General features: G+C 55.5%; 1 protein-coding gene across 3 annotated transcripts in view; it reads left to right on the top strand.

Annotated features, from left to right (window-relative positions):
- The window catches only part of LOC133352975 (protein argonaute-2-like), a 28,070-nt gene extending 11,291 nt beyond the window's left edge, over nucleotides 1-16,779 (top strand). For 2 of the 3 annotated variants that reach the window (XM_061569024.1, XM_061569022.1), the window contains 18 exons: nucleotides 388-505; nucleotides 1,639-1,820; nucleotides 2,227-2,363; nucleotides 2,772-2,906; nucleotides 3,594-3,681; nucleotides 5,677-5,824; nucleotides 6,265-6,384; nucleotides 7,761-7,883; nucleotides 9,100-9,117; nucleotides 10,135-10,268; nucleotides 11,693-11,877; nucleotides 12,643-12,804; nucleotides 13,756-13,844; nucleotides 14,403-14,597; nucleotides 14,860-14,994; nucleotides 15,307-15,408; nucleotides 15,811-16,010; nucleotides 16,646-16,779. In XM_061569024.1, coding sequence (XP_061425008.1) covers nucleotides 388-505; nucleotides 1,639-1,820; nucleotides 2,227-2,363; nucleotides 2,772-2,906; nucleotides 3,594-3,681; nucleotides 5,677-5,824; nucleotides 6,265-6,384; nucleotides 7,761-7,883; nucleotides 9,100-9,117; nucleotides 10,135-10,268; nucleotides 11,693-11,877; nucleotides 12,643-12,804; nucleotides 13,756-13,844; nucleotides 14,403-14,597; nucleotides 14,860-14,994; nucleotides 15,307-15,408; nucleotides 15,811-16,010; nucleotides 16,646-16,754 — 2,380 coding nt within the window. In that variant the 3' untranslated portion in view covers nucleotides 16,755-16,779. The remainder of the gene's footprint in view (nucleotides 1-387; nucleotides 506-1,638; nucleotides 1,821-2,226; nucleotides 2,364-2,771; nucleotides 2,907-3,593; nucleotides 3,682-5,676; nucleotides 5,825-6,264; nucleotides 6,385-7,760; nucleotides 7,884-9,099; nucleotides 9,118-10,134; nucleotides 10,269-11,692; nucleotides 11,878-12,642; nucleotides 12,805-13,755; nucleotides 13,845-14,402; nucleotides 14,598-14,859; nucleotides 14,995-15,306; nucleotides 15,409-15,810; nucleotides 16,011-16,645) is intronic. The other variant, XM_061569023.1, reaches the window with a different exon arrangement.
- Nucleotides 16,780-17,508: the final 729 nt, after the last annotated feature.

Genomic DNA, 17,508 nt, shown 5'->3' with positions numbered 1-17,508 from the left:
TCCCTCCATTTAGAAACGTGCATTCGGCTGCTATAAATTTCCACATGATGACGAGCCACTTTGTTGAGCTGTCATTTGTGAGCCAGGTTGCTTCTTAAAAAGTGCTCTATAGCTCCGTGGGCCTTACCTGGTAAAATACAAACAGTTTAGTAGTTTCGTTTCGTACTGTGTGCACTACTCGGTAGGTAGCCACCACCTAATGCAGTGGTGCATCATGGGCTCGGTGACCGCGCACCGTCCACGCTTCGTGATTCCGCCTCGTGCCCCCCCCCCCCCCCCCATTATTTTGTTAATGCACACTGCTACGACCGCACCAAAGCGAGGGAAAACCTGTAACGTGCAAACCTCTTGAGCCGTGTGTCCCCCACTCGCACGTCGCCCCTGCAGGGAGGTGGTGCTTCACATGGTGCAGCACTACAAGCAGATTTTCGGCGAACGCAAGCCGGTGTACGACGGGCGCCAGAACCTGTACACGGCAACTCCTCTGCCCATCGGCTGGGACCGGGTAAGTGGTCCGGCATGGAATGTGCCGCGCAGATTACCAGCACCGCCATAATTACGGCTGCGGCCAGCCACCATCCGAAATCACCGCCATCGGCGACACCACCGTCGCCAGCATCGCCATTGTGACCATAAACATCGTTAAATTAACCGTCGCCGCTACTATCATCACTAAGGCCACCATAGAAATCCCCATCGGCAATACAACCGTCACCGGAATGACAATTTTCATCATAAACACCACTGAAATGACCACCAGCACGACAACCATCACTCTGCCTATGACCACATCACCCTGAATGTATACACCTGATCATGAGATTATTACTCCTTCCATGAACGTTTCAGAATTCTGTAAGAATTCTGGTTCATGGGCAGTACTTCTATGCTCCCACTTGTCTGCTCCCTGCTTTCACCAACGCTCACTGACCAGTGTATTGACGGATGGTCAGAAATTCGGCATGATCCACATTAAACGCTTGTGTCTGTGTCCCAGTTTGGGGAGCAGTCGTGATCCGAGTTCGATTCCCGCTCACAGCCACCAATTTACCAAGTGACGAGTATCTGGACCGGTCATGGGCCTCCCCTAGGTCGACTCAGCCTTAATTGAGACCTGAGTGGGATGTAAAATAAATCGCCACTGGGGAGACAAAGGTGGCTGGGCATGGTGCTGGCCACCTACTCCCTTGTGTGCCGTTGCAGCCTTCATATGCGCTCACTCGCAGAACTTGTCCCTACAGTGGGTTGAAGGCTATGTGGGGGATCTTTGTCTTTGTACGTCCCAGTTTAGGAAGCGGTAGTGTGACAGTTGGCGCACTGCACCACTAACCCGGCAACCCAAGTTCAATTCCGCTCACGGCCATCATTCGTGGCGAATATTTGAACCTGCCTTGGGCCCTCCTCCCCCTAGGTTAACTCAGCCTTAAATGAGCACCTGGTGTGCGGTATAAACAGCAGCACCGGGGAGACGAAAGCAGCTGGTCGTGGTGCTGGCTCCATGCCGCCACATCGCTCGCCACAGCGGCCTTAACATGCGCTCGCAAACCAAACTTGCCCCAACGGACTGTTAACAGGTGGCACGTGGCACCCGTGTTCTTTGCGCTGTTTTCCACCCACCGCCCCCCCCCACCGCTGTAGGTGGAGCTGGAGGTGACCCTGCCGGGCGAGGGGCGCGATCGCAAGTTCTCGGTGTCGCTGCGCTGGGTGGCCTCGGTGAGCCTGCAGATGCTGAGCGAGGCGCTGGCCGGGGAGTCGTCGAGCGTCCCCTACGACGCCGTGCTCGCCCTCGACGTCGTCATGCGCCACCTGCCCTCGATGAGGTGCGGGGGGGCGGGGGGAGGCAGGGGGGGGCGGCTTTTACCGGCTCCCCTCGTCGTCGCGTTCGCCAGCTCCCGCGGCCACCCACAACTCCCTCGCTGGCACGTCCGCCCATCCGATTCCCCCACTGGTTCGTCTGCTGGCTCGCCCATGGGCTCGTCTGCCGGCTCTCCCAACTGGTTTACCCGCTGACTCGCCTGCCCAGCTGCTCCCCTGGGGGTTTGCCAACTGTCTCACCCGCTGGCTCGCCCACTCCCCCATTGGCTAGCCCACTGGTTCGCCCACCAAATAAATAACCTAAACAACGTTGGCGTGGCGAGTCTGCGAGTTGCACCTGTCCTGGGGGCCCTCCACCCCCACGCCCCCCCCCCCTACTAGGTTTGACTCTGCCTTGGCGACTCGTTGCAGGTACACGCCGGTGGGACGCTCCTTCTTCTCGGCCCCCGAGGGGTACTGCCACCCGCTGGGCTTCGGCCGCGAGGTCTGGTTCGGATTCCACCAGTCTGTGCGGCCCGCCATGTGGAACATGATGCTCAATATCGACGGTGAGCGATGGGGTGGCCCGGGTGGCCCGGGTGGAGGGGTGGGTGGCTTTAGGGGAGGTTCTTGTAGTGGGTTGAGACGTGCCGGGCCAGTGGCGATGTTGGGATATATTCACCGTGGTGGGGACGGTTTGACCATATTTGGGTTGGGCCTGCAAGGCACCCAATAGGTCAGGCCCACCAATATTCACAGGAACTAATCTGTCTTTATTCTCCAACGAGGTCCTTGAGATCTTCGGATCGCCTTCTTATTCGAAGTACTCTTGAGGCCAACCACACCGCTCCATTGTATCATCGTTTTGCAAGCTACGTCGAGTGCCTCTAGGTGAAGGCGCTCTGCATGAATTAGATCCGATCGCATCTTCCATTAACGGGCGGACGGTGTGAATGGATGAATGTCGGCGACTGCAGTGTCGGCGACGGCGTTTTACAAGGCCCAGCCCGTGGTGGAGTTCCTCTGCGAGATCCTGGGCGTGCACTCCCTCGACGATCAGCGCAAGCCACTCACCGACTCGCAGCGCGTCGCCTTCACCAAGGAGATCACAGGCACGGCCGCGCGCACAGATCAACCCCCCCCCTTCCCGCCAGCAAGGCCCATAGTTGGAATGCCACTGTCGTGCATGTCTGTGACGGAGCGCCCAAGTTCCTACCCCTGCCGCCGACAGCCTTTTTGCAGCGTGATAGCGTTCGGTGTGAAGCAGTCGTCGCGTTCATTGATGATTGGTTGATTGATCCAGCACATCACCGTTTCACTCCAGTCGCTTGCTCACCAGCGGTCAGTCGGCCTCCTCGCCCCCCCCCACCGACAAGGCACAACTTTGCCCAGCTTGGAAAACTGTTGTCGTATCTGTGGTGAAGCACCCAGTTTCTACCGAACAACTATGCCGCCACCTCTTCGCAACAAATTACAAGACCAAGATACCCATATAGGCTTAATATACCGTTGAGGCAAGTGCTGTTAGCGAGCACCTACGAAGAGAGTGGTGATGCAGTTGGCATCGCACCCTGCCACCAGTGCTGTCTTCCCAGTGCTGATTTTGACACACCGCATCGTTTAAGGTTGAGTCGACCTAATGGAGGCTCAAGGCCGGTGCAGATATTCGTCGGTGATGTTGTCGGCGGTTGCCGGGTCCGTAGCACAATGCGCTAACCACTGCTCCGCCACTCTCCGCTGCCGCTTTGTCTCTGCTCCCGCATCTCACACACCACGATCCTCGCTGTCCGCACGCGCAGGGCTGAAGGTGGAGATCACGCACTGCGGCCAGATGAAGCGCAAGTACCGCGTCTGCAGCGTCTCGCGCAAGTCCGCCAGCCACCAGACGTACGTCCGCACGCACAGGCACAGGGAACAGGATCGGGGTTCCGAGCGCAGTGTGCTAACCACAGCGCCACCGCTCCCCACAAGGCAAAGATCCCCCGTATAGCCTTAACAGCCTGAAGGGGCAAGCACTATCAGCGAACACCTATGAAGGCCGGAACGGCACACGGATGCCGCCTTTGTCTCCCCCTTGGCGATGTTTACACACCGCACTCGGTACACACACAGGTAGACACATTAGTATGCACATTCGTCGTACACTCTTGCGTGGTACGGTTTTCGTGCCGTGACGATTCTACGATGCATCGCGCAATTACAAGGTCGGTGGTAACAGCAACGATCTTTGCACTTGTACGGCGCCCTTAAATTCCTCGGCAACTGAAAAAGAGCCTTGCATCTCATCTCAATTTGAATAGTAGTCATTACCCCCCTTTGGCGGCAGTCCGTGTGTGGCTGAAGGTGACCCGGCACCGACCAGTAGGGGCAATGATCGCCGCCGTGTGTAATATAAATCGAGTTCGGCACTTTCTGTTTACGTGACAACCCTTACTAGTTGGCTGTGTCGGGTGGTGGCGTGTTTTAACGACACATTTATATATTTACGCGATCTAACCCAAATAAACCTCTTATGGATGATATTGATCGCGAAAGTCTACGTGTTAAACTGACAAATTGAGTAGTTTGCGAAGTGATTTTTTTTTTGTCTAATTTGGCAAATTTGAACCTTGACGCCGGCTCGCAAATGATGGCCTGCTCATTTTGAATGAAGTCACGGGATTTTTAACTTACATTCTCAAACTGCCGTTCCATCATCAGTGTTGTTATCATTATTATTCCACTCTTGCGCACGATGGCAGCACTGTGGTTCAGGAGTTCTATGCCAATGTCGAGGTCTGCTGTTGTTGCTGCTGGTCAAGACGAGAGGGCTTCAGCAGAGAGAGTTGGATAATTGTTTTTTTACCATTTTATCTGGCAAAAAAACTGACACCTTTTCTACAAGGAGTCATGTTTGCATTGACCACAATACCTGCGGTCGGAATGCAAACAAAAAACACAACTCTGATCATGTATGCACTGTCCTTGAAATTGATTGGGCCACACCCGAGACGGCTTTTCTTAGAGCCTAGTCTCACATGGGGTGGAACAGATGACGCCAAAAGGCGCACAACTCAAAGACAATGCACCATCAGAGTATGAGAGCTCGGGCGAAGCATTTTTAAAAAAAGGTGTCAGTTTTGTTACCAGATTAAAGGGCAAAAAAACAATTATCATATCTTGCTACTGGCAAAGGAGGTTCCAATGGTGAGAGAGAGTTTGTGTCGTTTTTCTGTTCCTCCTCTTCCGTTGAAGGAGCGTAGACGACAGTGGTTTACTCTGAACCGTACTCCGGGTTGCGCGGTTCTCTTGTGGTGCATTGCATATGTAAAGGAGCTCCAGCCGGGCGAGTCCTTGAACTTCATCTTCATTACGTCTTCCATACATCAGGGAATCGCTCTGTTCAGGCGTCACCCCGACCCCCCCCGCCCCCCCTTTCTACCCCTCCTTTATTTCTACACCATCCTTCCCGGAACTCTCCGCAACTCTCCACCAATCCCATTCATATCCAATAACGGTCTCCTAACCGACCCCTCATTTACAATTAGTTTTCTGTGACGGCCAATCCCATCTTTGTTTTAAATGTTCTCCTTGGAATCCGATTGGGTGTGCCCCCCCCCTCCCCGCGATTGCTCCTCACCAATGAGAGTGGAGGGCGCTATTCGAACTCGCGAGCCGTCAGACTCGGCGAGTGAATGTTCGTTCGTACGTTTCCCAGTCTGCTTGCCCTGGTGATCCCCAGACCTACCTTTCCCTGGCGACGGTCTAGCTAGTCCCAGGCGTTCCCAGGCCAGCCGAGCGACACTGTGCGTATTTATTTATTTCAGAATAAGGCTTTGCCTCTCGTCAACCCTTCCGCACGCAACTTGCTGAACGCTCTTTCTGTCGCTCTCCACCGCACAGGTTCCCGCTACAGCTGGAGAGCGGGCAGACGGTGGAGTGCTCGGTCGCTCACTACTTCCGGGAGAAGCACAAGCTGCAGTTGCGCTACCCGCACCTGCCGTGCCTGCAGGTCGGCCAGAAGGAGAAGCACACCTACCTGCCCTTGGAGGTGAGGCCACACGCCCCCCCCCCCTCTAGACCCAACCTTTCACTTCCTTTATGAACCCTTTCCCGTTCCGATGACGTACGTGTCCATCGTCAGTTTTTCTTCAGATTCGGAGGTGTGAGGAAAGGACAAAACAAGCTAAACACGAAAAGCAGTTCTAAAGAAATGAGCTTTCAATCTAGATTTAAAAGTGCATAGCTCCAGTGGCTTCCTAACATCGGAAGAGCATTCCAGACGGACCGCAGGAGCGCTTCTGAAAGCGCGCGATGCAGCGCCAGTCTTTGTTCGATGCGAGGATGACCGGCGTTACGCATGACGGTTTACGCTCCTTGACGAGATCGGCGAGATATTGTGGCGAGCGCTTTGTGTGCGTAATGAGTACGACCTGATGTATTCCTTCCGCAACCGGAAGCCTGATCTAACCCTGTCCCCATCCCGCCCAGGTGTGCAACATCGTGCCGGGCCAGCGGTGCATCCGACGCTTGACGGACAGCCAGACGTCGACCATGATCAAGGCGACGGCGCGTTCGGCCCCCGACCGTCAGGAGGAAATCAGCAAACTGGTGGGGACGCAAGCCTAACAAAGACAAAGATCCCCCGTATAGCCTTTTTTACAGGCTGTTGGGCCAAGTGCTGTGCACAAGCAGTGCCTATGAAGGCCCGGCGTGGCACACGATGGGGTTGTGTGGCCGGCACCACGCCCGGCCGCCTATGTCTCCCCAGTGCCGATGTTTACACACGGCACCAGGTACTCATTCAAGGGCTGAGTCGTCCTTGGGGCGGCCCAAGACGGGTTCAAATATTCGCCGAGCGGTAATCGAACTCAAGTTGCCGGGATCGTCGCGCAGTGCGCTAACCAGTACAGTCTGCTCTGCTATAACGCCATGTGGTTTTCGTAACTCGAATTGGATAGAACGCAATGAATGTATTAGGGGAACACATTTTTTATCACGTGGATGCGAATTGGATATAACGCGATCGAGTGAACGAACTATGTCGCGCGAGTACGAATGAGCGGCCGTACGGCTGCCTCGGCGTAGCATCACACAAGGCGGGATGCTGCTGGATGCTTCTGGATGCTACCCACGTGCCTCAGTCTTTGATTAGCCTGCGCACGCATCTCACGAGTTACCGCGGACTGTGCTTTATCCTACATTATATATTATTTATTATAACGCAGTGTTCTTCAGGAATGCAACTACCGCTTTATGGAAGAAGAGACTGTACACCACTGCGCCGTCGCACACTACACATGTGCACACACATACTACACAAAGGCAAAGATGATCTGTGTAGACATGGATGAATTTCAGTCCGTTTGGTCTGGGTTCGTGACCCAAGAACATTTTTCTGCACCCAGAACACCACATCCAGTATACCTCCCACCTATGGTCGTGGCTTACGAGTCCCGTACCACCTCTGGTAGAGACACAGCGACTCGGGAAATATTCGGTGATGAAGCCCTGCAAACAGGTTCCATAGAATAACATGCGGCCCGTAGACTTGCACAAATCTCGCGCTCAGTTCGGAAAAAGTTCCCCATCTGTGGCTTAAGGAATGACCAGGTCCCACCACAGCAATGTGGAATTTCCACCACTGGTTCGTGATCAGCAGCGGAAGATGAGCACGTAGACAGATCAATCGTGATGTTTTTCTCCCGATGTGAACTGAAACTGCGGTCGCTGCATCGCGCGCTTTCGGGTGCGCTTCTTCGCTGCCTGTCTGGAAAGCTCTTCCGATATTAGGAAGTCGCTGGACCTATGCACTTTAAAATCTAGATTGAAAACGAATTTCTTCAGAACTGCTTTTTGTATTTCGTTGTTTGTCCTTCCCCCGAACCTCCGATTAGCACATTTGGCTACATACGGATGCGAAAGAAGTTCTGCATGCATACGGAACGATGACCGTAAATCGAACCATGTCCGTGTGTTATTTTCAGATGAAAAATGCAAACTTCAAGGGCGATCCGTTCATGCGCGAGTTTGAGATCCGGGTTCGCGACGACATGACGGAGGTCACAGGCCGGGTGCTGCCCGCTCCAATGCTGCAGTACGGTGGCCAGGTGCGTCCCTTCCCTATGCCTGAGCAAATGAAATGGCTCGCTCTACATCCCGACACATCTCTCACTGTATACATCAGTCGACAGATTAACATGTGGGGTGAGCGTTTTACCAGAATCTCCACTCTACAAGCTCACGCATTACACTTTGTTTTTACCCGTCTTCAGATTTGCATTGTGGGTTAGCGGTTATCCAGACTCGACAGTCACGTGTATACAGCTCGCTATACAAGCTAACACTTACGAAAAAGCGATTTAGGAAAACCGCTCTCTATAGATGAACATGTGGATTAGAGTTTAACCAGGTTCAACAGTCATGTACAGGCAGTCCTTGACTTACGAACACGCAATTGAGGAAAACCGCTCTTACCAATCAGCTTCCATGATTTTTTTTTTACATTAAGTTAAAACACAAACTCGCACTTGCAAACCGAACCACTGAACTATTTTGTTCAGCGGAGCTATGAGATGTAATGAGTCGGCCTCATGCTGGGAGTGGGTGTCCGTGTGTGTGTGCACATGTGAGTGCCCGTGTTTGTGTGTGAAAGTGAGTGCGTGCATGCACACGTGTGTGTGTGCCTGTGCGCACACATGCCCCCCCTGTGTGTGTGTGTGTGAGGAGTGGGTAGTGCAATGGTTAGCGCACTGTGCTACCAACCCGGCGACCCGAGTTCGATTCCCGCTCACGACCAACAACAGTGACGATTAACTGAACGGGTCCTGGGCCTCCCCTAGGTCGACTCGGCCTCAAATGAGTACCTGGTGCAGTGTGTAAACATCGCGATTGGAGAGACGAAGGCGGCCGGGCGTGGTGTTGGCCACCCACCCCCTGCGTGCTGTGCCGGCCTTCATAGGTGCTCGCTAACAGCACTTGCCCCAACCGTCCGGTAAAAGCTTTACGGGGGAGTTTTGTTTATGCGCGGCAGTGGGTGGTTATCGCACAGTGCTACGAACCCGGCGACCCGAGTCGGATTCAATGTGAATGTAGCTTGACTATCAGGTTGTGTTGCTATCGGGGACTTGGCCGATGAAAGATCGTCCGAATTGATGTGCGGGGCTTACCCTGTGTCCGTCAACACTTGTCCCAACAGTCTGTTAATGCTATACTGGGGAATCGTTGTCGTTGGTGTGTGTGTGTGTCTGTGTGCGTGTGTGTGCGTGCGTGCCCCGTGTCTGTATGCAATTGTGGTGACTCATTGCGCCCCTTCCGACAAGCAAGTCAGCATCAGGACTCGAGGTAACTAAAAATATTTGTTTCTTTATTTTATGCTTTATTTACTATACAGTATTCATGACAGTATTACATGGCAATGTACATTTTTTTCTTATGAGTTTAACAATGCTTTCCTTTTTTGTTGAACCATAACACATTTCATAACACTGACCGTGTGGGCATTTAAATACGTTACAATATTGTGTTCCGACTTACGAGAACCGTTCGACTTTACGAACATGTCTCAGGAACGAATTATGTTCGTAAGTCGAGGACTGCCTGTATTGCAGCTAACATATTACACTTTGCATCTACCTCTGGGTTAGAGTTTTACCAGGCTCAACAGTGATGTCTACAGCGCACTCTTCAAGCTAACACATCACACTTTGTTTACACCTTTCTACAGTTGAACATCTGGATTAGAAAGTTTAACCAGACTCAGTGGCCATGTAATACAGCTCGCTCTGCAAGCTAACACATTGTGCTCTGTATACACCTGTCACAGATGAATATGACCCATATTGCTCTGTCACATCGTGTCCATGAGATGGAGTATCCATTCAGATCTCCCAGAGTGCAGTCCCACAACCCCCCTTTGCTGGGAGAACGGCCAACGCAAGCGGATATCCCAGAGCTCCCTCTGAGAAAACCTTCACGTGGCTTCTGGTCCATGCAGTAGAGGGTAGCACATTCCCACCAGACTTGCATGTGAACTTAATGTTCGTCGCAAGGCACTCATAACCAAAATGTCATTCTCGGAGCTGGAATTTAGCCAAATTAAGTGCCGAAACCAAAGTTTTAAAAATGTGATGGGTTTTTGTTCATTGGTGTGGCCCCGGGGCTGACACTATCAACTCTCCCTCCGCTTGAGAAACCCCAGTTGTTTTTAACCACAGACAGTAGCCTGGATTCGAACCTCGAATTTCCAGCCGTGGTGGCTCCAGCGCTCTGACCTCCTTCAGCCCACACCCGGCTACCTCTGCGCTAACGCGTCCCCACCGCCCTTGCCGCCGGCGCCACGGTCTCGTGTCGCCTGTGCAGACAAAGACCATGGTGACACCCAACCAGGGCGTGTGGGACATGCGCGGGAAGCAGTTCTTCACGGGGATCGAGATCAAGGTGTGGGCCGTCGCTTGCTTCGCCTCGCAGAGGGACTGCCGCGAGGAGGCGCTCAAGTGAGTCTCGCGGTCGAACGGTGAACCGGCCTGAGAGAGGCCCCCGTCGGTAATGATGACGATGGTGAATAAATACAAATTCAACTTGTAACGCTGCGTCGTTGTCGTCGTCGTCGTCGTCGCCGCCGCCGCACGGGATTCGTGTCGAGAGAGAGGACGACTTGGAGGGCGCGTGGAGGAACCATGGGCGAGCTGGAAGGCAGCCGTGCGGTGAGCCGGTGCTGGAGATTGCCAAAGCTCTGCGTTCCTCTGTATACATGTCAAGGTGTTATCGGCCAGCTATTCAGGAGTTTTTTTTTTGGTGGGAGAAAACTGGGGCACCCGGAGAAAATCCTCCACGCGTGCGTGGGGGAAGCGCTCTCTATCCCACACAGATTGGGACAGGCGGAGTCCACATTTGTCTGTACCGCCTGCTGGCAAGCCCAGGGTTATGACTCCTTGACTCCCACAGGAAAGGAGTTTTTTTTTTTTTTGCAACATTTTGTGCGATCCACCAACCCGCTCTGCTTTGTCTCCTCTCGATAATATTTACAAAGCCTTCTCGATGACAATCTGTTAAATATTACAGCGTGACATGGAGCGGTGGAATCCGCCCGAGTGCGGGTGCCGGGGGTGTGAGGGTTGTATAGTGGGGATGGGTGTGATCCAGCATTGGCTTGGCCGTGGCGGCTGATCGATGGTGCTGGCGGGGGCTATGGTGCAGTCGGGATTTGGTGGAACGCCGCGCAAACGTTGCGAAACTCCCTTCCTGTTGGCGTCGAGGAGGTCCAATACTCGACAGCAGAAAGGCAGTACAGCAAAAGTGTTAACTCCACCCGTTCCGTCTGTATGGGATAGAGTGGTTACCCCCTTGACACATGTGGCATATCGCCGGGTACTCTGGTTTCCTCCCACATGTGAACGCGTATCATTAATTGGCCGATGACACCTTTTATATATAGAGGACCGCAGAGCTTTGGAAGTTGTTGGCGTCGGTTCATTGCGTGGCTGCATTCGTGCTCGTCTGTGGATTCCTTCCTCGCGCCCTCGGAGTCGTTCTCTCTCTACCAGAGGTCGCAAATGTGTTTTGATTCCTTACCCGTAACCGTACCCGGCCGCACCAGAGACGCAAATGGGTACCCGTTCCCTACCCGTATCCTACCCGAAATGAGTGACAGACAGTTACTCACCAGTGACTCACGGCCTACCCGTACCTGTACCCGGCCGCACCAGGGTCGCAAACGGGTACCCGTACCCGTACTTGGCCGGGTACGGGTAGCCGGGTATCGGGTAGGGTACGGGTATCGGGTACCCGGTTGCGACCTCTGCTCTCTACGAGAGCGAGGAGTGATCCCGTGTGGCTGCAGCGGCGGTGCAGCATTACAAGTTGACATTATTCTTGTTGCGATGGCGGTGGTAACGCTGGGAAAATCCGACCATCGCAGGAACTTCACGGAGCAGCTGCGCAAGATCTCGAAGGATGCGGGAATGCCCATCCAGGGGCAGCCGTGCTTCTGCAAGTACGCGCGTGACGCCGAGAGCGTGGAGCCCATGTTCCGGCACCTAAAGAACACGTACGCCGGCCTCCAGCTCATCCTCGTCATCCTGCCGGGCAAGACGCCCGTCTACGGTGAGTGCGGCCACGGCTGGTCCTCGCCCGAACCCGGTGCCAGGAGTGGAAGATGTTTTTGTTTGCCGAGCGTCGGCTTGCGGTGCAGGGTAAAGTGGTGACCTATGTGTCTGCGTCTGGAAGGCCAACAAACTAAACACCAAAAGCAGTTCTAAAAGAAATGAGCATGCAATCTGCATTTAAAAGTGCATAGAGGAGTGTTCCAGACAGCCGCAGAAGCGCATCTGAAAGCACGCGATGCGGTGACCGTCTTTGTTCGACGGTTAGCCAAAAGGCGCTTGCGAGGATGACTGGAGTTTAGCGCGATTCATTTATGCTCCTCGACGAGATCGGCAAGGTATTGTGGTTCATGTGTAGCAAGCACTTCGTGTGCAATGAGCGCGGCTTGATTTGCTGCGTTGGGTCGGCAACTCGAAGCCCCAAGGCCTGCCGGCTTCAAATCGCAAACCTCCGCAACGAGCGGTGAACACGCTGCCGCCTGGGCTGTGTCGCTGCCGCGTTGACACGGCAGGGGGCGCAGGCACCGCATCAGCCGGTCATCTCAGTCGGTCGACCCATGGCACCTGGGTCTGTCCCGTGACCTCCTGCCAGCGAACCTTCGACACTTCACACGGCCTGAAAGTGCACATGGCCTGGCACAAGCCGCCGCGGTGACGTCGCCGCCACTTTAGTGACGAACGGCGGTTGTTGCTGTTGTTGTGTGGACTTGCGTGCGCGCGCGTGTGTTTAATATGCGTGTGTGTGTGTGCGCGCGTGTGGCTGCAGCGGAAGTGAAGCGTGTGGGCGACACGCTGCTGGGCATGGCGACGCAGTGCGTGCAGATGAAGAACGTGATCCGCACGTCGCCGCAGACGCTCTCCAACCTCTGCCTCAAGATCAACGTGAAGCTCGGCGGGGTCAACAACATCCTCGTGCCGCACCAGAGGCCTGTCCCACCCACCCACTCGCCCCCCTACCCACTCGCATCGCCACCTATCCCACCCGTCCACCCACCCACCCATGTGCTCACTCGCCAACCTGCTCGCCGACTCATCTACCCACCTGTATGCCATACCACCAGTATACCAACCCATATACTCGTCCGACTACCCGTATGCCCACCTACCCACTGTCCCGTATATTCACCTAAACGCCAATATGCCCACTTACCCTTGTACTCGCCCAGCCGCCCAAATTCCAACCCACTCACCCAAACTCGGTCACCCACCCATATTCTCACCTATACATATAATCGCTTGTATACTCTTCTGCCTATATACGCAACCATCCACTCAACTACCCATAAAATCGACCACTCAACCATATATCCACTCGCCAATACACTCGCCCACCCATAATCACCCACACATAAGCACCCATCCAACCGTATATCAATCGACCCACCCATACGGTCACCCACTCACCCATATGGTCACCCACTAATTTACTCACGCACCTACGCCCCCACCCAAATACTCGCCCACCAATCCATATACCCACCCACATAATCACCCACTAATTTACGCACCCAACCACCCATACACTCGACCACCCACCCAAATACTAGCGTACTCATTTACTCACCCACCCATATACCTGCCCACCCAAGCACCCATACACACAATCACCTACCAGTATACAGGCATACGTCTTCTAGCGCTACCTATTATTATTATAACAACGCCGTTTTGTATAGTGCTCTGTTTTTAAGAGGACCGCATCCGGAGTGCTGTGATGGGGGTATGCCTGTACCCACTGCGCCCTGTGTCGGTTGACATCCGCCCGCCGTTGCTGTTCCGTCGCGTGCCTCGTATTGACGTCGTCCCCCGTTGTCCTCCGTGCTCCGCCCCCCCCCCCCCCCCCGCTCCTTCACGCCCCCCGCTCGTGTTCCCCGCAGGCCGGCCGTCTTCCAGCAGCCAGTGATCTTTCTGGGCGCCGATGTCACCCACCCGCCGGCGGGCGACGGGAAGAAGCCGTCCATCGCTGCCGTGAGCACTGGCCCACGCACTCCCCCGAGGCGAACACCGACAATGATTCATAAATGTCGCCCGGTGGGCTTTCGCGACATGTATACATACGTGATGATCCGTAATTGATGGTTGGCTCGGGTCGCACGAGTAAAACTCCTGCGTGTGTCGGAAACCCCTCCTCCACCCATCCACCCGGACCCCCAGACGTTGCGACTTGACGCAAAAAAATTGGTCGTGAATCAGCGATAATAGTAACAATAATAACACAAACATTTTGTGCAGCGCCTTTAATCGGAAGATCGCTAAGCCCTGTACATGTGAGCATTTCAACATTCCGTACAAAATAAGAGCTATCAAGGTGTCCAAGATATGAGATGATGAGCTGTAAAAGAGGCCTCTGGTGCCATACGGGGTGAACAGATTGCACCGAGTCGTTGGATCTGTAGACGCCCGGTCTCAGCCGTGGCTACAAAACAGCGACCGTGCCCGAGTCACGGATACGGCTGACGGGGGGAGGGCACTTGCCCTCAAGAGTCTGTTGAGGCTACACGGTGGAACGCGGGGATCTTTGTGCAGGTGGTGGGCAGCATGGACGCGCACCCGAGCCGCTACTGCGCCACGGTGCGGGTGCAGCAGCACCGGCAGGAGGTGATCCAGGACCTGTCGCTTGTGGCGCGCGAGCTGCTCATCCAGTTCTACAAGTCGACGCACTTCAAGCCCACCAAGATCATCTACTACCGCGACGGCGTGTCCGAGGGACAGTTCCAGCAGGCATGCTCCCGCAAGCTCGCTCGCTCGCACAGTCATTACACATGCGCCGTTGGGCAGGATTCTACGCTCACACGCTCGCACGCTCACTGGCTCGTGTGCTCATTCCAGCAGGCATGATCGCTCGCTCGCACACTCGCTTGCTCGCACACTAAATCGAACTAGCAGGTACCCGTGCACTCACTCGATCGAGGCCTGCGCCTGCTCTCTAAATTGCCTCCCGTCCTCTTCCTCCCCCTGCTGCCCCCCCCCCCCAACCCCCCAGGTCCTGCACCACGAGCTGCTGGCGATCCGCGAGGCGTGCATCCGCCTAGAGGAGGACTACCAGCCCGGCATCACCTTCATCGCCGTGCAGAAGCGCCACCACACGCGCCTCTTCTGCTCCGACAAGACCGAGCGGGTGCGACCACACTGACCCGCCCACCCGCCGCTACCCCCGCCGCTGCTGCCCCCTTGCCTCCCCCGAACTCTGCCCTTTCTGTCTGCGGTGCGGCGTGAGTGATTTCGCGAGCGTGTGATTCGGTTTAGATCGCTGCGTCGTCACTCACTCCTTCCCTTTCCCAGAGCTGGGGGGGGGGGGGTCTCAAGCGTGAGGGGGGGACAAGTAATCGGCCATCCTCCCCCCCCCCCCCCTGCTCCCCAAACCCATCTCTCGCTTCCCGCTCTCGCAGAGCAACAAACATTAAAACCGTGCGACGCTTTCTCTTTGCAGATCGGGAAGAGCGGGAACATCCCTGCGGGTACCACCGTGGACACGAAGATCACCCACCCTACGCAGTTCGACTTCTACCTGTGCAGCCACGCAGGCATCCAGGTGAGATCGCCGGTGCCAGCGCGACGGGTCCACCGTGATCTTGCACCGTGACGGGTCGAACGCCAACTGTGCCGCTGGGGTTGGCGCCCTGCGCTGCAGACCCGTCGATCCGAGTTCAATTCCCGCTCGTGGCCACCAACACCGGGGATGATACGTACCGGTCCTAGGCCTCCCCTCGGTCGACTCCGCCTCGAATGAGTAACTGGTGCGGTGTGTAAACATCGCCACTGGGGAGGTGAAGGTAGCCGGCCGTGTTGTTGGTCATCCAACCCCCTCGTGGTGCCGTACCGGCCTTCGTAGGTGCTGGCTTTTAAAGCACTTGCCCCGACAGTCAGAGGCTATACGGGTGATCTGTGTCTTTGTGTGTATCACCCCCCTCCCTCCACCCCACCCTCTGCTTAGGGCACGAGCCGCCCCTCCCACTACCACGTGCTGTGGGACGACAACCGCTTCTCTGCGGACGAGCTGCAGGTGCTCACCTACCAGCTGTGCCACACGTACGTGCGCTGCACGCGCTCCGTCTCCATCCCCGCGCCAGCCTACTACGCCCACCTGGTCGCGTACCGGGCACGCTACCACCTGGTGGAGAAGGAGCACGACAGGTACCTGCACACCTGCACACCTGCACACCTGCACGCGCGTTTAGCTCGCTCACGCGCTGCCTCGCTCGTTGGCACGCTCGCTCAATAGCGTGCTTGCTGACTCGGTGGCAGCTCGCTCGTATGTACGTTCACACGCTCGCTGACACGCTGTTTGTGCATACTTACGCCTCTTCGCTCCCCTGTGGAGCATAAGGCTGCAACAAGCCCATGCCATGCTGGACGTGTCCATCATCTTTAGCTGCTTGTGCATGTGTACGCGCCAATGTGTTTACACACTCGCGTGTCCGTTAGCACGTGTGTGCGTGTGTGCGGGTGTGTGTGTGGGCGCAGTGGAATGGTAGAGCAGCGGTTAGTTGGCTGTACAACGAACCTGGCGAGTCAAATTTGATACCCACTCGCAGGCAACACCAGTGACGATTATATGAACTGGTCATGGGCCTCCCTTAGGTTGTGTCAGCCTCAAATGAGTACCTGGTGCAATGTGTAAACATCACCACTCGGGAGACAAAGGCAGCTGGGAAGTGGTGCTGGCCTCCCACCCCCTCGTGTGCCGTGCTGTCCTTCACAGGTGCTTGCAAGCGGTACTTTCCCCAAATGTCTGTTAAGGCTGTATGGGGGGGTTTTTGTCTTTGCAGTGGAGAGGGCAGCCACATCTCAGGACAGAGCAATGGACGCGACTCGCTGGCGCTCGCGAAGGCCGTGCAGGTTCACCAGGATGCGCTGCGCACCATGTACTTCGCCTGATGTGGAGCTCCTCCAATCGGGACGCGGGAGGGATGGATGTGCGGGGGGGGGGGCGGGGAGGGAGGAGCCAGGCGCTGGCGCCGGAGGGGAAGGGTGGGGGGCGGATCGCAGTCTCACGATGTCACGACCTCTTCAACGAGGAGGATGAGATGCGAAGACGTCGCTCCTTTGCCTGCCATAGTAGGAGGGGGGGGGTGGTTGAGGTGTGTGGGTACGTGCGTGTGTCGTGTGCGTCCGTACGTGCGTGACCGCGCGCTTGTGTACCTAGAGCAGCGTGGTAGCTACGCCATGCTGATGAATCCCGACAGCGCAGAGACGTAGCTTCTTTTCTGACCGAGCCAAACACTTTTAAGGCGTGCGAGCGAGTGAGTGCGAGTGTGCGAGTGAGTGTGTACACACCAGACTACATCTGTAGCCCAATGTATTAGCACGGACATTGCGCCGCAGCCCAGCGGCATTGTACATGTTGTCCGCTGCCAGTAGGGGGCGGGGAGGTGTGGTGGTGGTAAGGGGAGAAGGAGATTAGTGAAAGAATTTTGCCGCTGGCGGCTGGGCCATGCTGGGGTCCGGTTTGGCGCTGTTTCCGATTTTACAACACTGCCGTGAAAATCCGGCCGCATCTGCACCGCGTGATAATGCGCGGTTTTGTGACGAAGAGGCACTGCTGGCCAGGTGGGGGGGTTGGGTGTTTGAGTTGGGGTGGGGGGGGTGGCGGGGTGGGTGGTCGAGTGGACGGATCGTTCGTGGGTGGCAC

Source organism: Lethenteron reissneri, chromosome 42 (genome assembly GCF_015708825.2).
Source record: "Lethenteron reissneri isolate LAM-NWPU_2019-01 chromosome 42, ASM1570882v1, whole genome shotgun sequence".
Lineage (NCBI taxonomy): Eukaryota > Metazoa > Chordata > Hyperoartia > Petromyzontiformes > Petromyzontidae > Lethenteron > Lethenteron reissneri.
The sequence above is the reverse complement of the archived record's forward strand: the minus strand, read 5'-3'. Positions and strand labels throughout refer to the sequence as shown.